Raw genomic sequence first — 16,169 nt, 5'->3', positions numbered from 1 at the left:
CTCCGGCTGCTTTTGGCTTCTCTGCAGGAAGGTTAAGAATTCCTCCTGCTTTTCAGCCAAAAACAGCTTGACAGCCTCGTTCAAATCGGGCTGCTGGGAAGACTCGGTGTGACGGCTTTTGGAGCGGCTTGTTCCTCCGCCATGAGAACTGGTGGTGGATTTATCCCTAGGCTGTTTTCCAGACCTATGGGGTGGATTGGCTTCCTCCTGGTTCTCACGGGCAGGAATACGGGTCTTCTGCGATCTGGTATGCATTTTTTGGGTTGAAAAAAATGGTCAAAAATTCGCTTTATCACAAATTTGGTTCTCTGATTCCCACAGACGGCGCCAGTGATGAGTCCGCGAATTGTTGATGTTAGTAAATGCAGGAAAATACAGATCACGACACAGAGAATTTTACGTGGTTCGATTTACTGAGGTAAATCTACGTCCACGGGGAGAAATGGGGGCAGGTTTGTATTGCTTGATCTGGAATTACAGCTTACAACACAGACTTGCTATATGGTATTTTTCTCTAGAGAGCTTCTAACTCCTTTCTATCAGATCTAAGTTCTATTTATACATTGAACTAAGATCGTGGCTTACATCATCACTCTAGGTCGTGGAGGTCGTGTAGGTCATGGCCTAAGATCGTGGCCTGAGTTGACGCCACGTGGTAGTGGGTGTGTTGGAAGTTGTGGAAATCCTGCATGGGTCCACTAACTCCTTGTTCGGTCGAAAACTGAGACCGAACTGCTTTGGTTGCCGATCTGAGAGTAGAGCTTGGTTGGCTTTTACCGAGCTGTAGGCTGAGGCCGAACTCTTTGGTAATGCCGAACTCGCAGAGCTTGATTGGTCGGCTTTTACCGAGCTGTAGGCTGAGGCCGAACTCTTTGGTAATGCCGAACTCATACTCTTCCTTGGGCTTTGGGCTGATGGGCCGTCATTGCTGTCGGGCTTGTTTAGTACGCACCCCATCACATAGCAATCATAATGAATTAACATGAATCGAATCAAACCGATTCGTCTTTTAATGAGAAAAAACGTTCCTATTTGGATTCTGCGATTTCAAAAACTTTTGTTTTCTTTTCTATTCACACTATGTGTCCTCGTTTATTTGTTTTAAAAAAAATATTATAATTGTTTTTAGCCTATAACCATTGGACTAAGCTAGCACTACAACAAAATAACCGTTACAAACATTTTTTTAATACAATTAAGAATGCTAATTTGTGTTTCTAAATATACCACCAACGCTTTCAAAATCGTCCTTATCGTTGGTGTCCTAACTAAAATTAGAGGACGCAAATGGAAGCGTCCTAAAAAATAAAATATTAAGCTAATTAACTTTTCCTTAATCTAGGGACGCTTTCTTTTGCATTCTAAATTGTTGTTGCTTTTTAAAATCATCCAACACAAGTGATTTCGTCTCAATTTTTTATCCCTAAAAGATAACTTTTCTGTAGCGTAGGAAAAAAAAAATCTCTAGCTTATCCATTCAATTCCTTATTATTTAAATTAATCTTTATTTAATTAGTAACAGTGAAATTAATGTTAGAAGTTTGTTTATTCTATTTATGACTGTGAACATTATTTGCAGATTCATTTGTAATTATCTTTATATATATATGTTTATATTATTTGCATATTGTTTGTAATGATCTAAGATTTTATTTGTGACTGGAATATTATATCCAGATTTGCCAAATTTGTTACCACTATTAACAAACTAAGATGACAAGTATTAGGTTTAAATATTTGTATTTGTATAAACGCGACCCTCTGGTTTCATTATCCTTTTGTAGTACTCCTATTTGGTTTTAGTTGTTCAATTCAACATAAAAAAAACATAAATTTATAAACGAAAATAAAAGGTTAAAAATGAAGAAATCGAAAACTTAAGCAAGAAACATTTTTAACCTTAAGTAATTAAACTGAATTTCTATTTTTTGGTGAATCCAAATAGTTGGGCATTATGTCTCTAATCACTATTCATAGAAGTTAAGAAAATTACCTCCACATGCATGGTTAAAAATACAACACATTCGAGACGACGAAGATGATTTTATATAAAATAAAATGTATTAGTAAATGTAAAAAATGATTAATAGTGAGTATTTATTTATTTGTAAGACTTTATATAAAATAAAATGTATTAGTAAATGTAAAAAATGATTAATAGTGAGTATTTACTTATGTCGAAGACTTTAATTGAAGAGGTCGATTGCCCATTGCTGTATGAGAAGCAGAGAGAAGAGAGAAAGCAAGTAGTATAAGAGAAATGTTTAAATATTGGCTATTTAGTTTTGCTATTTGGGCTTTTCTTTCCTGAAAGGCACAACAATAATGATGATAGATAGCCCCCTCAACTTATTTTCTAAATTTTGCAGTCATGTTTGATCTATGATCGTGAAAAAAATAAATTTGATTTCCAATAGTTAAAATTCTGTATTTCGATAATTGGAAAATGTATTCTGATCAGTAGTTATAAAATTTTTGTGGTTAGTTTGACTATAAGAAAATAAAGAAAGTAATTTGATTTATAATAACTAGATTCCAGTTGAATTCGGCCTTAATTGAGTTTGATTATTTCTCTCTCATTATACATCCTTAGACTCGTTTGATAAGAAAGATTACATATAAGAAAATTTGCAAAGCAAGATTAAAAAACGCAGGCTCCATGTCAAGATATGTCCAAATGATGGTTTTTTCGTTATTGTTTGGTAGACAAGAAATGAGGCAGAAACACTATCCTTATATTATGAGGAAAAAATTGTGGGCATGGATGGGTCATAGAGTATAACATACGTTTACATAATAGGTAAACTATGATATCAAACACTTGGAAATAGTCATATAAATAGGGCTGGGGAAAAATACCAAAATATCAGTCTTATTGTATAAAAAAAACCGAAAATACCAATTTTTCGGTATACCGTGGTATGAATTTTCATATACCGCAGTATACTTCGACATACCGAAACTCGGTATATACCGTAAAATATAAATATAATTATATATAAAATATATTTTATATATTTTTAAATTATAAAATCCGTTGTACAATATAAATATAGTTATATATAAAATATATTTTTTAAATTATAAAATATAAGTAATATTCTATAAACTCAAATATTTTATTTTCATTGATGTTGAAAGTCAGGTATACCGCAAAATTATGGTATACCGAATTTCAGTACAGTATAGCGAAAATAAGGTATTCCGAAGTTCGGTATAAAAAAAATTTGATACGGTAAAGGTATGATTTTTTCGCATACCAAATTTTTGGCAAGGTATACGGTATAGTAATTTCAGTAAGGTATACAGTATCTACTCACCCCTACATATAAGTATCTATATCTAGGCATTATCAACTTATCAAGCATGTCCTTATAGTGAGTCCTATTAAATTGTTTATTAAACTTTAAATTGATAATTACTACCAATCTACTATTTCATTTAATCTAAAAGTAAAAGGTCAGATCAATTGACATTGCGTCAATTAGCTACACTAATACAACTCAGTGGTGCGTAAATAACGTCCATCAGGAGTATTAATGAAATCTAAATTTTGTTAGTTATAACTAACTTTTAAAATGTATCTCGGAACTCATATAACTATCACGATTTAAACTATTTTTTCGCAAAACATATATCAAATCAAATGTAATTTTATAAGGATTCTAATGAGATCTTAATTGCATATGTTTGGATAAAAAATTTGATAACTTTATTTAAATTTTTACTCACTATGTCCCCATTAATTGGACTAATTTCCTTTTTAGTTCATCCCCCATTAATTAACATCCTTAATTTTTACTCTCTTCGTCCCACAAGAATATACACTCTTTCTTTTTTAGTCCCTCCCACAAGAATATGCAATTTCTAATTTTAGAAACTATTTTCTCTCTAATGAGGTGAGACTCATTCTCTATGAACAATATTTTAATTACTTTTCTCTCTACCTCTCTTTTACTTTACAATTTTGCATTAAAACATGTGCCGAACCCAAAGTGTATATTCTTTTGGAGGGAGAGGGTACTACTTTTGGTTCCACTAACTCATTTCACTCACATTTTATTATAAAACTAGTTTTACCACCCGTGCTATGCACGGGCCATAATACTTGTAAAAAATTCTAAGATAAATGAACTTAAAAAAAAGGGAGATGATAAATATTGTACAATTATGCGTGCAGACAAAGAATTCACGTTTGTAAAAAGACACGTTGTAAATATCAAGATGAATAAATAAGTGTCGATTTCCAATGAAAAAAGAATTTTTATGAATTTGAAACGCAAATATGAGGGAAATAAATAAAATATAATACAGAAAAAAATGAGATAATAATATATATATACATACATTATACATATATGAATAGTAAAATAAGTTCATTAAAACACCACCAAATTTTCATAAATAGGAACTTAGGCAAACATCAACAATACAATAGTTCATAAGTTTTGAAAAACTTCTTTATAAACAATGTTAACAGTAGAATCACCATTGCCTTCATCTTCTTCATCTTTACACGCCAAAATCTTCAAACCTTCACGACCCGTGACTCTAGATAAAGCAACATACAGCTGTCCATGATTGAACACAGGTTTTCTAAAAAATAATCCAACATGAGACAGTGATTGACCCTGACTCTTGTTAATAGTCATTGCATACGACACAGCCAAAGGGAATTGTCTTCTTTGGAACTTGAAAGGCAATCTCGGATCAGACGGTATTAAGGACATTCGAGGAATCAACACTTTATGGCCAATATTATGGCCACCCAATACCTGTCCCTCTAACACATAATCACCTAATCGTGTAATTATCAACCTTGTACCATTACACAACCCGTTTGACAGGTCTATGTTCCTCAACAACATCACAGGAGTACCAACTTTCAGCAACAATTTATGGTTAGGTGTACCAGAACACTTCAAACTATTCAAAAACTCAACAGAATGTATCTCAGCAAGACCATTTGATGTAGAATCAGAGTTTGAAATACTATCAAAACTAAAGTAAACTCGACCTTGAGACTGATCCAGAGAAATCATGAATTGGTTAACCTCATCAACTACCTCTAAAGTAGGAGCAAGTATAGCACGACCGTTCAAACAACTAATCAATTCTTCAGGATTCATGTAAGAAGGATATACGTTTGAAACAATGGTTTGAAGAGGATCACCAGAATTTGACAAAACAATGTCAACAGGAAGTTGAATATCCACTTCACCATCATTTGGACCACCAATAACACCATCGCCAATTGAGGCAACCCAAGAGGAAAATTCCTTCAATTTAGAGGCTTCATCAACATTTTCCACATTCAAAAGCCTCATATTTTTTGTCAGCCTTAAAACTGTGCAACTTTTCCAAAGATAAGATGAGTTAATAGTAGCATTCACAACATCTTGCCGACTGCCTTTAGGAACAACTGGCAAGATCTGTCTAAAGTCACCACCAAAAACAACAGTTTTTCCACCAAACGGTTTGTTCATGTTTAACTCATCACATACACGCACAATATCTCTTAAAGTTCTATCCACGGCTTCTATGCAATGTTTATGAATCATCGGAGCTTCATCCCATATAATAAGCTTAGCTCTCACAATCAACTCAGCAAGTGCACCGCCTGGTTTAATATTACACATAGAATCTTCATTCACATTAATGGGAATTTTAAACCGAGAATGAGTTGTTCTACCACCAGGCAATAATAAAGAAGCTATGCCACTGGACGCCACATTTAAAATAATATCGCCCTTAGAACGAATCCCTGCAGATAATGATCTCCAAATGAAAGTTTTCCCCGTACCTCCATAGCCATAAACAAAAAATATTCCTCCATTATTAGAATGCACAGACGACATTATAGTGTCATGCACAGAAAGTTGTTCATCAGTGAATTTGGATATATATTCCAAATATTCCCTTTCTAAACCCTCACGATCATAACACAACTCATCATTAATCAGTCTATTTTCACTTGATTCGAAATACTGATTACCAGGATACGGTAAACCATGGAAATCACGCAAAGTTTTGCCAAGATTCTGCAACAATTTCTCAATCTCGACCAATGCAAAATTCTGAATATCAGCCTCACTCAAGATCAGACCTATAGTAATTAAGAATACGTTGCTAGAATTAAACTTACATAATAAACAGAAAATAATAACAAATAACATAATAAACATGCAACGACAATATTTAAAAAAATATCTTACCAGGATAATTTGTTATTTTTCGGCGGTTATAAAGAACATCTTCGGACAAATATTTCCAACAACTTAGCCAAACAAAGTCCGGGCGTGAAATAGATTCCGATGTTAACAAACTAACAAAGAGCAATCTCAAAGATTGAGCTGAAGCCCAAAAAGAAGCCTCTACAATTCCATCAACATATTCCTTATCATCATCCAACAACCCTAAAGCAAAGCAAGCATCTCTAAATGTATCATACTGAACGCCATTAACACATCTGATGTCTTCATACGAAGAAGCTCCTTTAACAATATTCAACACACATCTGAGATAATACATATCACCATAACCAGGAGCAACATAAAACAACCTTCCAATCGAATATCTTTGTTTCCTAGGTTCCCAATGATTCTTCTTCCATACAAATTTCATCGGAAATTCACCATAAGTGAGATCCCTACCTTGAGAATATATCTTATTTGCTTCCATCCAAGCCAAGAACTTACTTTCATGAATTGTCTTACGATTCAAAACAGTATCCAAGTCATCAGCTTCATCAAAAATGACATGTTGTTGATCTGGAAGATGAAAACTCAATCTTTCAACAGGAGGATCCTTATATTGAATTTCAAATCTAAAAATTCTCCAAGCAGCTTCACAAGACGATATATATCTACAATCGTAGTACAAACTTACTTCATCAGTACATCGTTCAGCACCATCCGCACCAGATTGGAAAAAAGAAGTTGTCACACGGTCATAACCCTTATTTATATACTTAAACAAATACTTAATAGATTGCGACTGATTGCACCACTCAACGTTGACATGACCGCCATACTTCATAAGAAGAAAACGATTGTGGGGAACAACATATCTATTATCTAAGGGCACACCATCCTTCATAACAACACGACCATTATCTCTACGTCTGTAAGCAGGAAAACCATCTTCATCAATGTTTGTGGCCGCGAGATATTTCTTGGGAAAATATTTGGAACAACGTCCATTGAGCATGCAAGGAGATGATTTTCGAACAACACCACACGACCCATGCATCATGAATTCTTTAACATACTCATAATACTGACGATCAGTTACTTGGTCGGGAAGTTCAGCTGAAATTATCTCATCAATGCGTTGAGGCTTAGGCTGTTTGTCCTCATTGCTTAAAAACAGCAAAATATGGGCATGAGGCAATCCACGTTTCTGAAACTCAACCGTGTACACAACTGCACAAAATAATTTAAATAAATTACTTTATCAAAAACAACTACCAAAAAATTTATAAATCAATGTCTTTATTTTGAAAAATAAATGCTCAAACATACCTGCCTTCACAGCTCCAAATATTTTTTTACTCTTAAGATCTCTTATCAAATTATCCAACTTAACTTTAAAGATCCTACAAATAATATCAGGACGATCATCTGATTTCAAACCCTTAGATGCAAGATATCGACATATCTCTGGCCACTTAGGATTGCACGTGAAGGTAATAAACAAATTTGGATAACCAATCCACCTGCAGATCGCCATAGCATCTTGATAATTCTGAACCATATATCGAGCTCCACCAACAAAACTGGAAGGCAAGATAATTCGTTTCCCATGCCTTGAGCCATCTGTCTCACCACGAAGAACAACTTCCGCTAAACCACTATACAACTCAGCCCTCAACCTTTTCTGATGGGTTCGTACATAAGTAAGATGACCAGTCTCAATCATCGTATAGGCATCAACGACAAACTGTTGAAACAATCGCCTTCCAAATAAAAGAATAGAATACTAAGAAATTCTTTCATGTAAGCGAAACGCAAAAAATTCTTTAGGACTAATACTTTTTCTATGGGTCGATGATGAAGAAGAAGAAGAAGAATTTCTGGAAAATCCAATATCTTCTCTATAACCATCCTCCCCATATGGAAATAAAAGTGGATACTGAAGTGGAAGATAAGAAGGATGCAGTTCACTAATGCGTTGCAACTGCCCTGACTTCTTTACAACAACAATATCTCTGTCACCCAAAGCTTCATCAAAATCGCCAACGACAAGCACAGCAACCTCAGAAACAGAAGGTAGGTTATGAGTTCTTCCATCCCTACCTCTCTTACCAAGCAACCGCAAACTTACATTGGGTTGATCTTCATGTCCAATCTTTTCTTTGGCCATACGGAAAGACTTAACTAACGCATTTTCTTCATCCAACATATGTTGCAAATCTCTAACAATCTCTGAATGAAGATTATTCACATCATCCCTTTGCCTGTAAAATACAATTTACTAAATCTATTTTTTAACAAAAAAATATATATTTAATGTGTTAAAAAATGATAACTATTTACCTCACGGACGTCATTCTGTAATTGATCTCATTCTCTGTATCATACACATATAACTGGGCAAACTTCGGTTCGCAACCATCTAATGGTAGTAAACTACCAATCAAGTGGTAATTTTGCCCGTGTAAACGAAATACAGGGGGACCACCACCAGTGTTCACACTATTATCAACTTTACCTCCCATGGAGGTAAAATCAAACATCGAATTATATGAACGAATATTTTTCAAATAGTGACTACTCTTGTCGTCATTCGAGAACATTAATTGGTGCAAGACGTCAGGTGGAGAAGTCAATTTAGGAATCGCAATATTTCCATTCATACAACAACCCGAATATCTTGGATTAGTGGCCTTATTTGGTTTGCCAAGACGTTCCTCATACCAAAATAATGCCCCACAATGCGAACACATATACAAAGGATCACCAATATCCCAAAATTCTATAAAAACAAAATGTTAGTACAACATAAACAGAAAACTTATATAATTTGAAATATATAATCAACAAAATAAGGAATAAAAACAAAGTAACCAAACTGCGATTAAAAATACCTCCATCTTCATTAAAATTAGATGAATCGAAAGAGCTCTCATTGACAATAGACCGATTGTGTTCATCAAGCACATCATCACTTATAACAATAGGATTGTCAAACGATCCACACACATCAACTACAAAATATAAAGCAAATTTAGTACAAAAACAGTACACAATATATAAGTACAATATTACTTTCCAAATTAAAAGAAATACAATAGCTTGCTACTAACATTTAAAAATAATTATCAAAGTTTACTCACATGATTTAAACGATATTACAAATTAGCATCGTTTCCCAACAAATAAATAAGAGCCCAAATAAATTACATCAAGGCCCAAACATTTAACGTATAGGATAAGAGCCCAAATCTAATACCCCAACATATTAAGATAAATATAAAAATACATTTAATATATGTAATTAATTTACAAAGCATTATAAATACTAATAGTAAACATTTGTTAAATTGATAAAAAAAATAAATAGAATATGCTTAATACACAATTAAATAGCACACCACATTAAAAAAATCATAATTATTAAAAATACAAATGCATACACAAATTTAAATAAAATTTTACATGAAATACCTAATTATATTAATATCAGAATTTAACCAAATATAATAAAAATAATCGTTTTACATATAAGTATTAAACACACTTATTATTATATAATTAGAAAGACTAATACACAATTAAATTGTCCAACACATTAATACATACCCAAAAAGAGAACATATAAGCCCAATCTGATTTCTTAAATTGGCCCATACATCTAAATAATGCAGGCCCAATGGATAAGTCCAAAATTATACAACAGATAAGTGGGGAATTAATTGATTTAATTAGGCTATACTTTATTTAATTAACCCACTTAAGAAATAAAACCATAATTTATACACCATATAAAAGCCATTTTCTCTCCTTCCTCCTCGGCGCCGTTCCAGAAACCCTAACTACACATGAAGTTCCTCCGCCGAAATCAGATCATCCGTTGAAGCGGCTGTGCGGAGGACAACACATTACCTTTACAACGCCAAACTACGATTCCTCTTTCCCTTGTGAACCCTAAAATCCTACCAAAACAATCTCAAACCCTAGAAATTTGACACTGAAAATCCCGGAATTCATTTTCTTCGTCGACAGCTTACCGACGCCTCCGCCGTAGGTTCAAGCTAAACGTCGGAAAGTGTCGTAAAATCGGTACACCACAACAATATGCTACTAAATCAGATCAAATTCGGTTTCAATTACAGGTATATTCCAACAAATTTTAGACTAATATTCAAAAAGGTCGAACATTAGGTGTATTCTGAATTTTTTCAGTGTCTTTTTCCAGAATCGGAGAAGAAGTGAATTCAACAAATAGATCGAAAATTTGGAAAAAAAACTACAAATATTTGGAAAAACGCCATTTTAAGCAACCTGGTGAGATAAGTTTCCTCACACAAAGTTCATTTATGGAATATATTTCTCAATTACATTCGGAAATGTTGTTGATAGACTCTATTCAAGCAGACCTACAATTGTCACTACTGACATCTGTAATGCTTGTCAAATTTCAAGTAAATTTAAAAAAAACTTCAACCGATAGGATGGAATAACTTAATTAGGATTCATAATGACTCATAAAATTTTGATTTCCTTGCTTCAGAACATACATGTACTAAATGAGTTGTAAAAAAAACACCACACAGCTTCAACGAAAATTTCATAACAGTAAAAGTTAAATAGTTTACCTGATGTTGTAGGTGTTACTTCTTGATGAGCACAACTCTTAAGTATGGCAGATCTTTTTAACTTCTTCATTGATTAAGAATCTCAACTTGAATGACAAAGAAGGTAATACCAACTTATTTGTGCCTTAAAAAGATAAAAACTTCAGATTATAGTGCAGACATATTAATCTCTGCAGATTACATCTTTTACAGCCTTAGAACTTCACAAGTACCAAGAAGACCTTTCAGATTATCCCACAAAACAGATTATTTAACTTGTTTTTTCAGAAATTAGAAGAATGAAACCCAAAAGACTTTTAACTAAGATGATTCTAAGATTAAGCTTACTACTGACCTTAGAATAATGACAAAAAAATTTCTTATTAATTTCCTGAACCTGCTACATATTAGTACTTTAATAAAAAAGATGTAGAAGTTTAGGTCCTCCCTGACCACTTTTTGAATAAGCATTAAATTAAAGATTCAAGTCCGATGCTTGTTTTAGTTGATCAATGCTACTTTTGATATATTGCAGATTTGAAAGGAAGCAACTACAAATCATGAAATGAAGAAGATCCATTCAAAGCAGATAAAAAGAGAACAAATTTGGGAGCAAAAAAGGTGGAGTTAAAAAGGCTGAACTATATAACATTTCAGTTGCTTGTATTAGTTGATACTAATTTTTCGAAAAATAATCAGTAGGTTTTATGGAATGATGAAACCCAAAAGAGTTTTCACTAACATGATTCTCAGATTAAGACTAATACTGAACTTAGAATAATACCAACAAAAATTCTTGTTAATTTCCTGAACCTACTACATATTAGCACTTTAAGAAAAAAGATGTAGTAGAACATTAGGTGCTCCCTGAACACTTTTTGAATAAGCATTAAAGTAAACTCAACTCTGTTGCTTGTTTTAGTTGATCAATGCTATTTTTTTAATATTGCAGATTTGAAATGAAGCAAGTAAAAATCATGAAAGGAAGAAGATCTATTCGAAGCAGATGAAAAGGGAACAAACTTGAGAAGAAAAAAGGTTAACCTGATGCAGAACTACCTAACATTTCAGTGCTTGTTTTAGTTGATAGTAATTTTGGAAGAATAATCAGTACATATTAGCACTTTAAGAAAATAGATGTAGTAGAAAATTAGGTCCACCCTGAACACTTTTTGAATAAGCATTAAAGTAAACTCAATTCTGCTGCTTGTTTTAGTTGATCAATGCTATTTTTTTAATATTGCAGATCTGAAATGAAGCAAGTAAAAATCATGAAAGGAAGAAGATCTATTCGAAGCAGATGAAAAGGGAACAAACTTGAGAAGAATAAAGGTGGAGGTAAAAAGGCAGAACTACCTAACATTTCAGTGCTTGTTTTAGTTGATAGTAATTTTGGAAGTATAATCAGTAGGTTTTATAGAGGAAAATATATATACCTTTCATGATGGAGTCAAATAATCTATAAAACTTATTTCAACAACAACCTATTTGATTATTTGTTTATGATTCTTGATATATGTAACAATCTGATGGACTCCATCAGGTAGATTATGGATAAAACTCTGATTTTACATATATCAAGAATAATCTATTTGATTATTTGACTCCTAAGGTTAGCTTATGAATAAGTTTTATATAACTCTTTTGAATTAAAGAGTTGGGAGGTCATGATTTGACCTCATAACTCATTCTCTGTGACTTGGAATATTTGATTATTTGACTGCATCAGGTTAAATATTATTCATTAGAACACCTCAAAATTAAACTTGTACATAATTTGACTCCCCCTATGCCATATTCATCAGGATTTATACATACTCATGAATCAGAATGCAAAAACATTATTTTGCTCATCCAGTTCTAGAGTTGCCTTTATGTTTATTCAATTATTAATACTCCTCTACTGACCTTCATCATATATTTCAAAATTAACCACTCTCAAACATTCAAATACATAAGGGGAAAAAACAGAACAATAGCTTAAAAACTTCATTATAAAATAAAGGGATACATCAACATTAATGAAGATCTCATCTTACTAACTTGACTACATGGAATACATGCACATGCCCTAAGAGCATCAAAAAATTGTCAAGTTCAGTGACAAAATCAAAAACCAACACAAAAAAAACAAAGGACCAGAATTCTTTTAAGATGCAAACAAAAATAAAACACTGCAAAACACAACCACCAATTATAATTGTCATTCTAATTAGAACCAGCAATTTTCTCTTTCTTCTTCATCTGAACTTCATCAACATCATCACATCCGTCAAATTCTAAATCCAAGCATCGCTTTACAGAGCCTCCACCACCCCAGTCATGATTTTTCTCATTAGAAACAGCGGACAGATCAGGAGTAACAAACACTTTCTGAGAACCCTATATTAATAATTAAAGTTAATTATAAGACAGTAAATATAATTATAAAAATAATTACAATAGCTAAAATATACACACCAATACCTCAGCAACATCAACTCCAACATTTAACTCAGATCCTTCAACACACAATTCACTGATATTCTCATTAGCAAGAGTGGACAGATCAGGTGTAACATAGGGCTTTTGAGAAACCTATAAGTAAAATGAAATCATATAAAAAATAATAGGAACTTTTTCAAAATAAAAAATATAGCTACTGAATAATATCAAACTATAAATACCTCAGCAAGATCAGCTCCAAAAAGTAGATCAGATAACCTCGTATCAAATTTAAAGATCTCTTCACCCAAGTCTTTAGGAGTATACTTCTCAACTATTTCAGGGATATTACAAACTTTGTTCACAGTAAAAGGGTAACTTCTGTAATACTCAATATGATTTTTCAGCTGAAGTTTAAAGAGTACATTCTGACCCACAAGAATCTCTTCAATAAGTGCAGGAATGGAACCCTTAGGAGCAACCAACTGAAACAGCAATGAAATTAGAACTCACCGTGATAGAAAAAAAAGACTAAATTCCACTTTTAAAATATACAAACCTGACCACCATTCCCTAAAATATCAGTCACATTTCTCCCTAACAGTTGGCTGCCCTCCCTATCCCACAATAACAAAGATGCATTGCTGGATTGATCAACAACATTCACCACAAACTTGAACCTGAATAAGATAAACTTATTGGTATAAATTACTTAATTATACTGAAGTTGGACCTATATATATAAATTCATAACTTCAGATACAAAGTATCAAACCTTTTAACTGCATAAGAATGAGTTTTTGTACATCCAGAACAGTTAAACTTATTATCCACTTCTCTGACCTTCTTAACACAAGTCTTACATGCCAAAAAATACCATTCCCCATAATGGCACTCAACTGACTCGATTTTACCGAATACCCAACATGAACCTTCCTGTGAACCACAAAATGAAATAAACTATTGAAATATTACACATAAAATTCAGAAAACATAATATCATAACAGAGACAGATCTGACACTTGTTCAATACCTCTAGGCAAGACAAATCCTCAAGGGACTTCACTTGTAGATCATCATATTCACCACCAAGCCTTTTCCCTCCTTCAATCACAGAACCTTGTTGAATAAAACTGCTATCATCTCTTATTCTAAACAACACAAAACATAATTACAATAATTTCAGTAATAAGTAAATAGAAATGAGTAATAAGTAATATATAATATAACCAACAATTGACTTGAAAATCCAGCGAATAAAAATGACCACCTCATCCTAAAATCTTTCACTTCTTTAACATCAGCATTAATCACAACCTTAGAAGCTTGAAAGTGTGTAGAAATTCCAATTTTACCTAAAACATAATTAGTATTAAGCTTAACACAGATAATGACAAAGAATAAATTTTAACAGTAACAAAACATCAAAGATAAATAACCTCTAAACAGATTGCGCTTGCAAAACTGAATAATCACAATTGGGATTGTTCCTTCACTCTTTTTCAGTTGATCCAGGTATAAGTCAACATTTGATTCCCATATTGTACAAAAGAGTTTGTTATGGCTGTTAAAAAAGATATACAATTAGTTTAAGACATGCAGGTTACAAAATGTGATTGACCAAATAGTAATGAACTTACTTCTCATCAGATATTTCAATCTCAATCAATCTATACTTAGATTGAGAGATAACTCTACCAGGTCCAGTTATCACACCAATGACATCTAAATCAAGTCATTAACATTCACATAAATTAGCTTCAATATAGTATATTAGGCAGTAGATTTAATAATTAATAAGTACACTAAAGTAAATGTCAATACCAAAAAAATCATACCAAAGAAGGATGAATCATCAACATTTTCATATTGTGATATTTCAGCAAAGGGCTTGAAGTCAAACATTTCTCTCAAAAACCTAATATCAGTAACCTCAACCATCTCTGTCTTGACATTCATTAGCAATCTAAACTGGTGATTTGATGCTTTGTTTCTGAGAGTATTAGGTCTGACAAAGAAGTTTTTAATACAAAATATCCCTCCTTCCCTAAGTTTATTTCCAAAGTTTTGGACTAAACTGTTTGGAAATGTAGCGTGAATTCTGGTACCCTGAAAATCAATACCAACATACATGTTATAAAGTATAACATTATTTACTAACTGTAGTTCAAATAATAGATGGTGTTAGCTTGGATATTCTCCAAATATTATCTACCTTAGAGTCATGAAACACACATTCTAAGCTTTTGTCATTCTTGTCTTCAGGTAAACCTTGATAAGCTCGAACACACCTCACTTTGATTGTGGAGTTAGTAATAGCCTTGCTGAGGTTGTTAACACAGGTAATGAATGGAGCAATTATTTCAATAGTGCTCCTGTAAAAAGACAGAAAGTTTGTTCAGTTACAGACATAGAAATTTAATGATGCAACTCATAAAACTCTGTTATTTAAATCACTAACAGCCTCATCTGCAGGTATCTATCAAACTATGAATAATACATGAGTGAAGTCCTAAAATGAAAGGTACAAAGAAAGGTAATGAGTCCCTCTACTCATTATAAACCATTTAGTCATTAAAAAGATGATACCAACAAATGATGAAGATCTTTTGTTAAGAATGTATGTTACAGCAACACATAACTATACATACAACATATGTGCAGATATAACAATATAAAATCTCTGATATCAGTGAAACAAAAAGGAGGCCAAGAAGATCTTTTACAAAAATGGTAAGAATGTATATTATAGCAATCAAAACAATTCCAATACAAACACTTACTCTACTGACTTTATACAACAACACATAACTATAAATTCCACACATGTGCAGATAGAATGCAACAAAATGGGAGATACCAGACAGAGAAAAGGGAGGCCAAGAAGATCTTTTACCAAACTGGTAAGAATGTATATTACACCAATCAAAAGAATTCAATACAAAC

The 16,169-nt window shown here is 32.7% G+C and overlaps 1 protein-coding gene across 1 annotated transcript; it reads right to left on the bottom strand.

Annotated features, from left to right (window-relative positions):
• Positions 1-4,439: 4,439 nt before the first annotated feature.
• On the bottom strand, positions 4,440-15,692 carry LOC121760722. The gene is made up of 18 exons (XM_042156350.1): positions 15,685-15,692; positions 15,439-15,598; positions 15,062-15,332; positions 14,864-14,948; positions 14,663-14,787; positions 14,494-14,578; positions 14,257-14,374; positions 13,998-14,158; positions 13,782-13,902; positions 13,465-13,707; positions 13,265-13,375; positions 13,018-13,180; positions 9,089-9,208; positions 8,538-8,976; positions 8,135-8,458; positions 7,524-7,957; positions 6,216-7,424; positions 4,440-6,106 (listed from the first exon to the last, which is right to left on the bottom strand). Exons 1-18 carry the CDS (start codon positions 15,690-15,692, stop codon positions 4,440-4,442), a joined length of 5,844 nt encoding a protein of 1,947 aa, XP_042012284.1.
• Positions 15,693-16,169: the final 477 nt, after the last annotated feature.

This window comes from Salvia splendens, chromosome 13 (assembly GCF_004379255.2).
Source record: "Salvia splendens isolate huo1 chromosome 13, SspV2, whole genome shotgun sequence".
Lineage (NCBI taxonomy): Eukaryota > Viridiplantae > Streptophyta > Magnoliopsida > Lamiales > Lamiaceae > Salvia > Salvia splendens.
The sequence above is the reverse complement of the archived record's forward strand: the minus strand, read 5'-3'. Positions and strand labels throughout refer to the sequence as shown.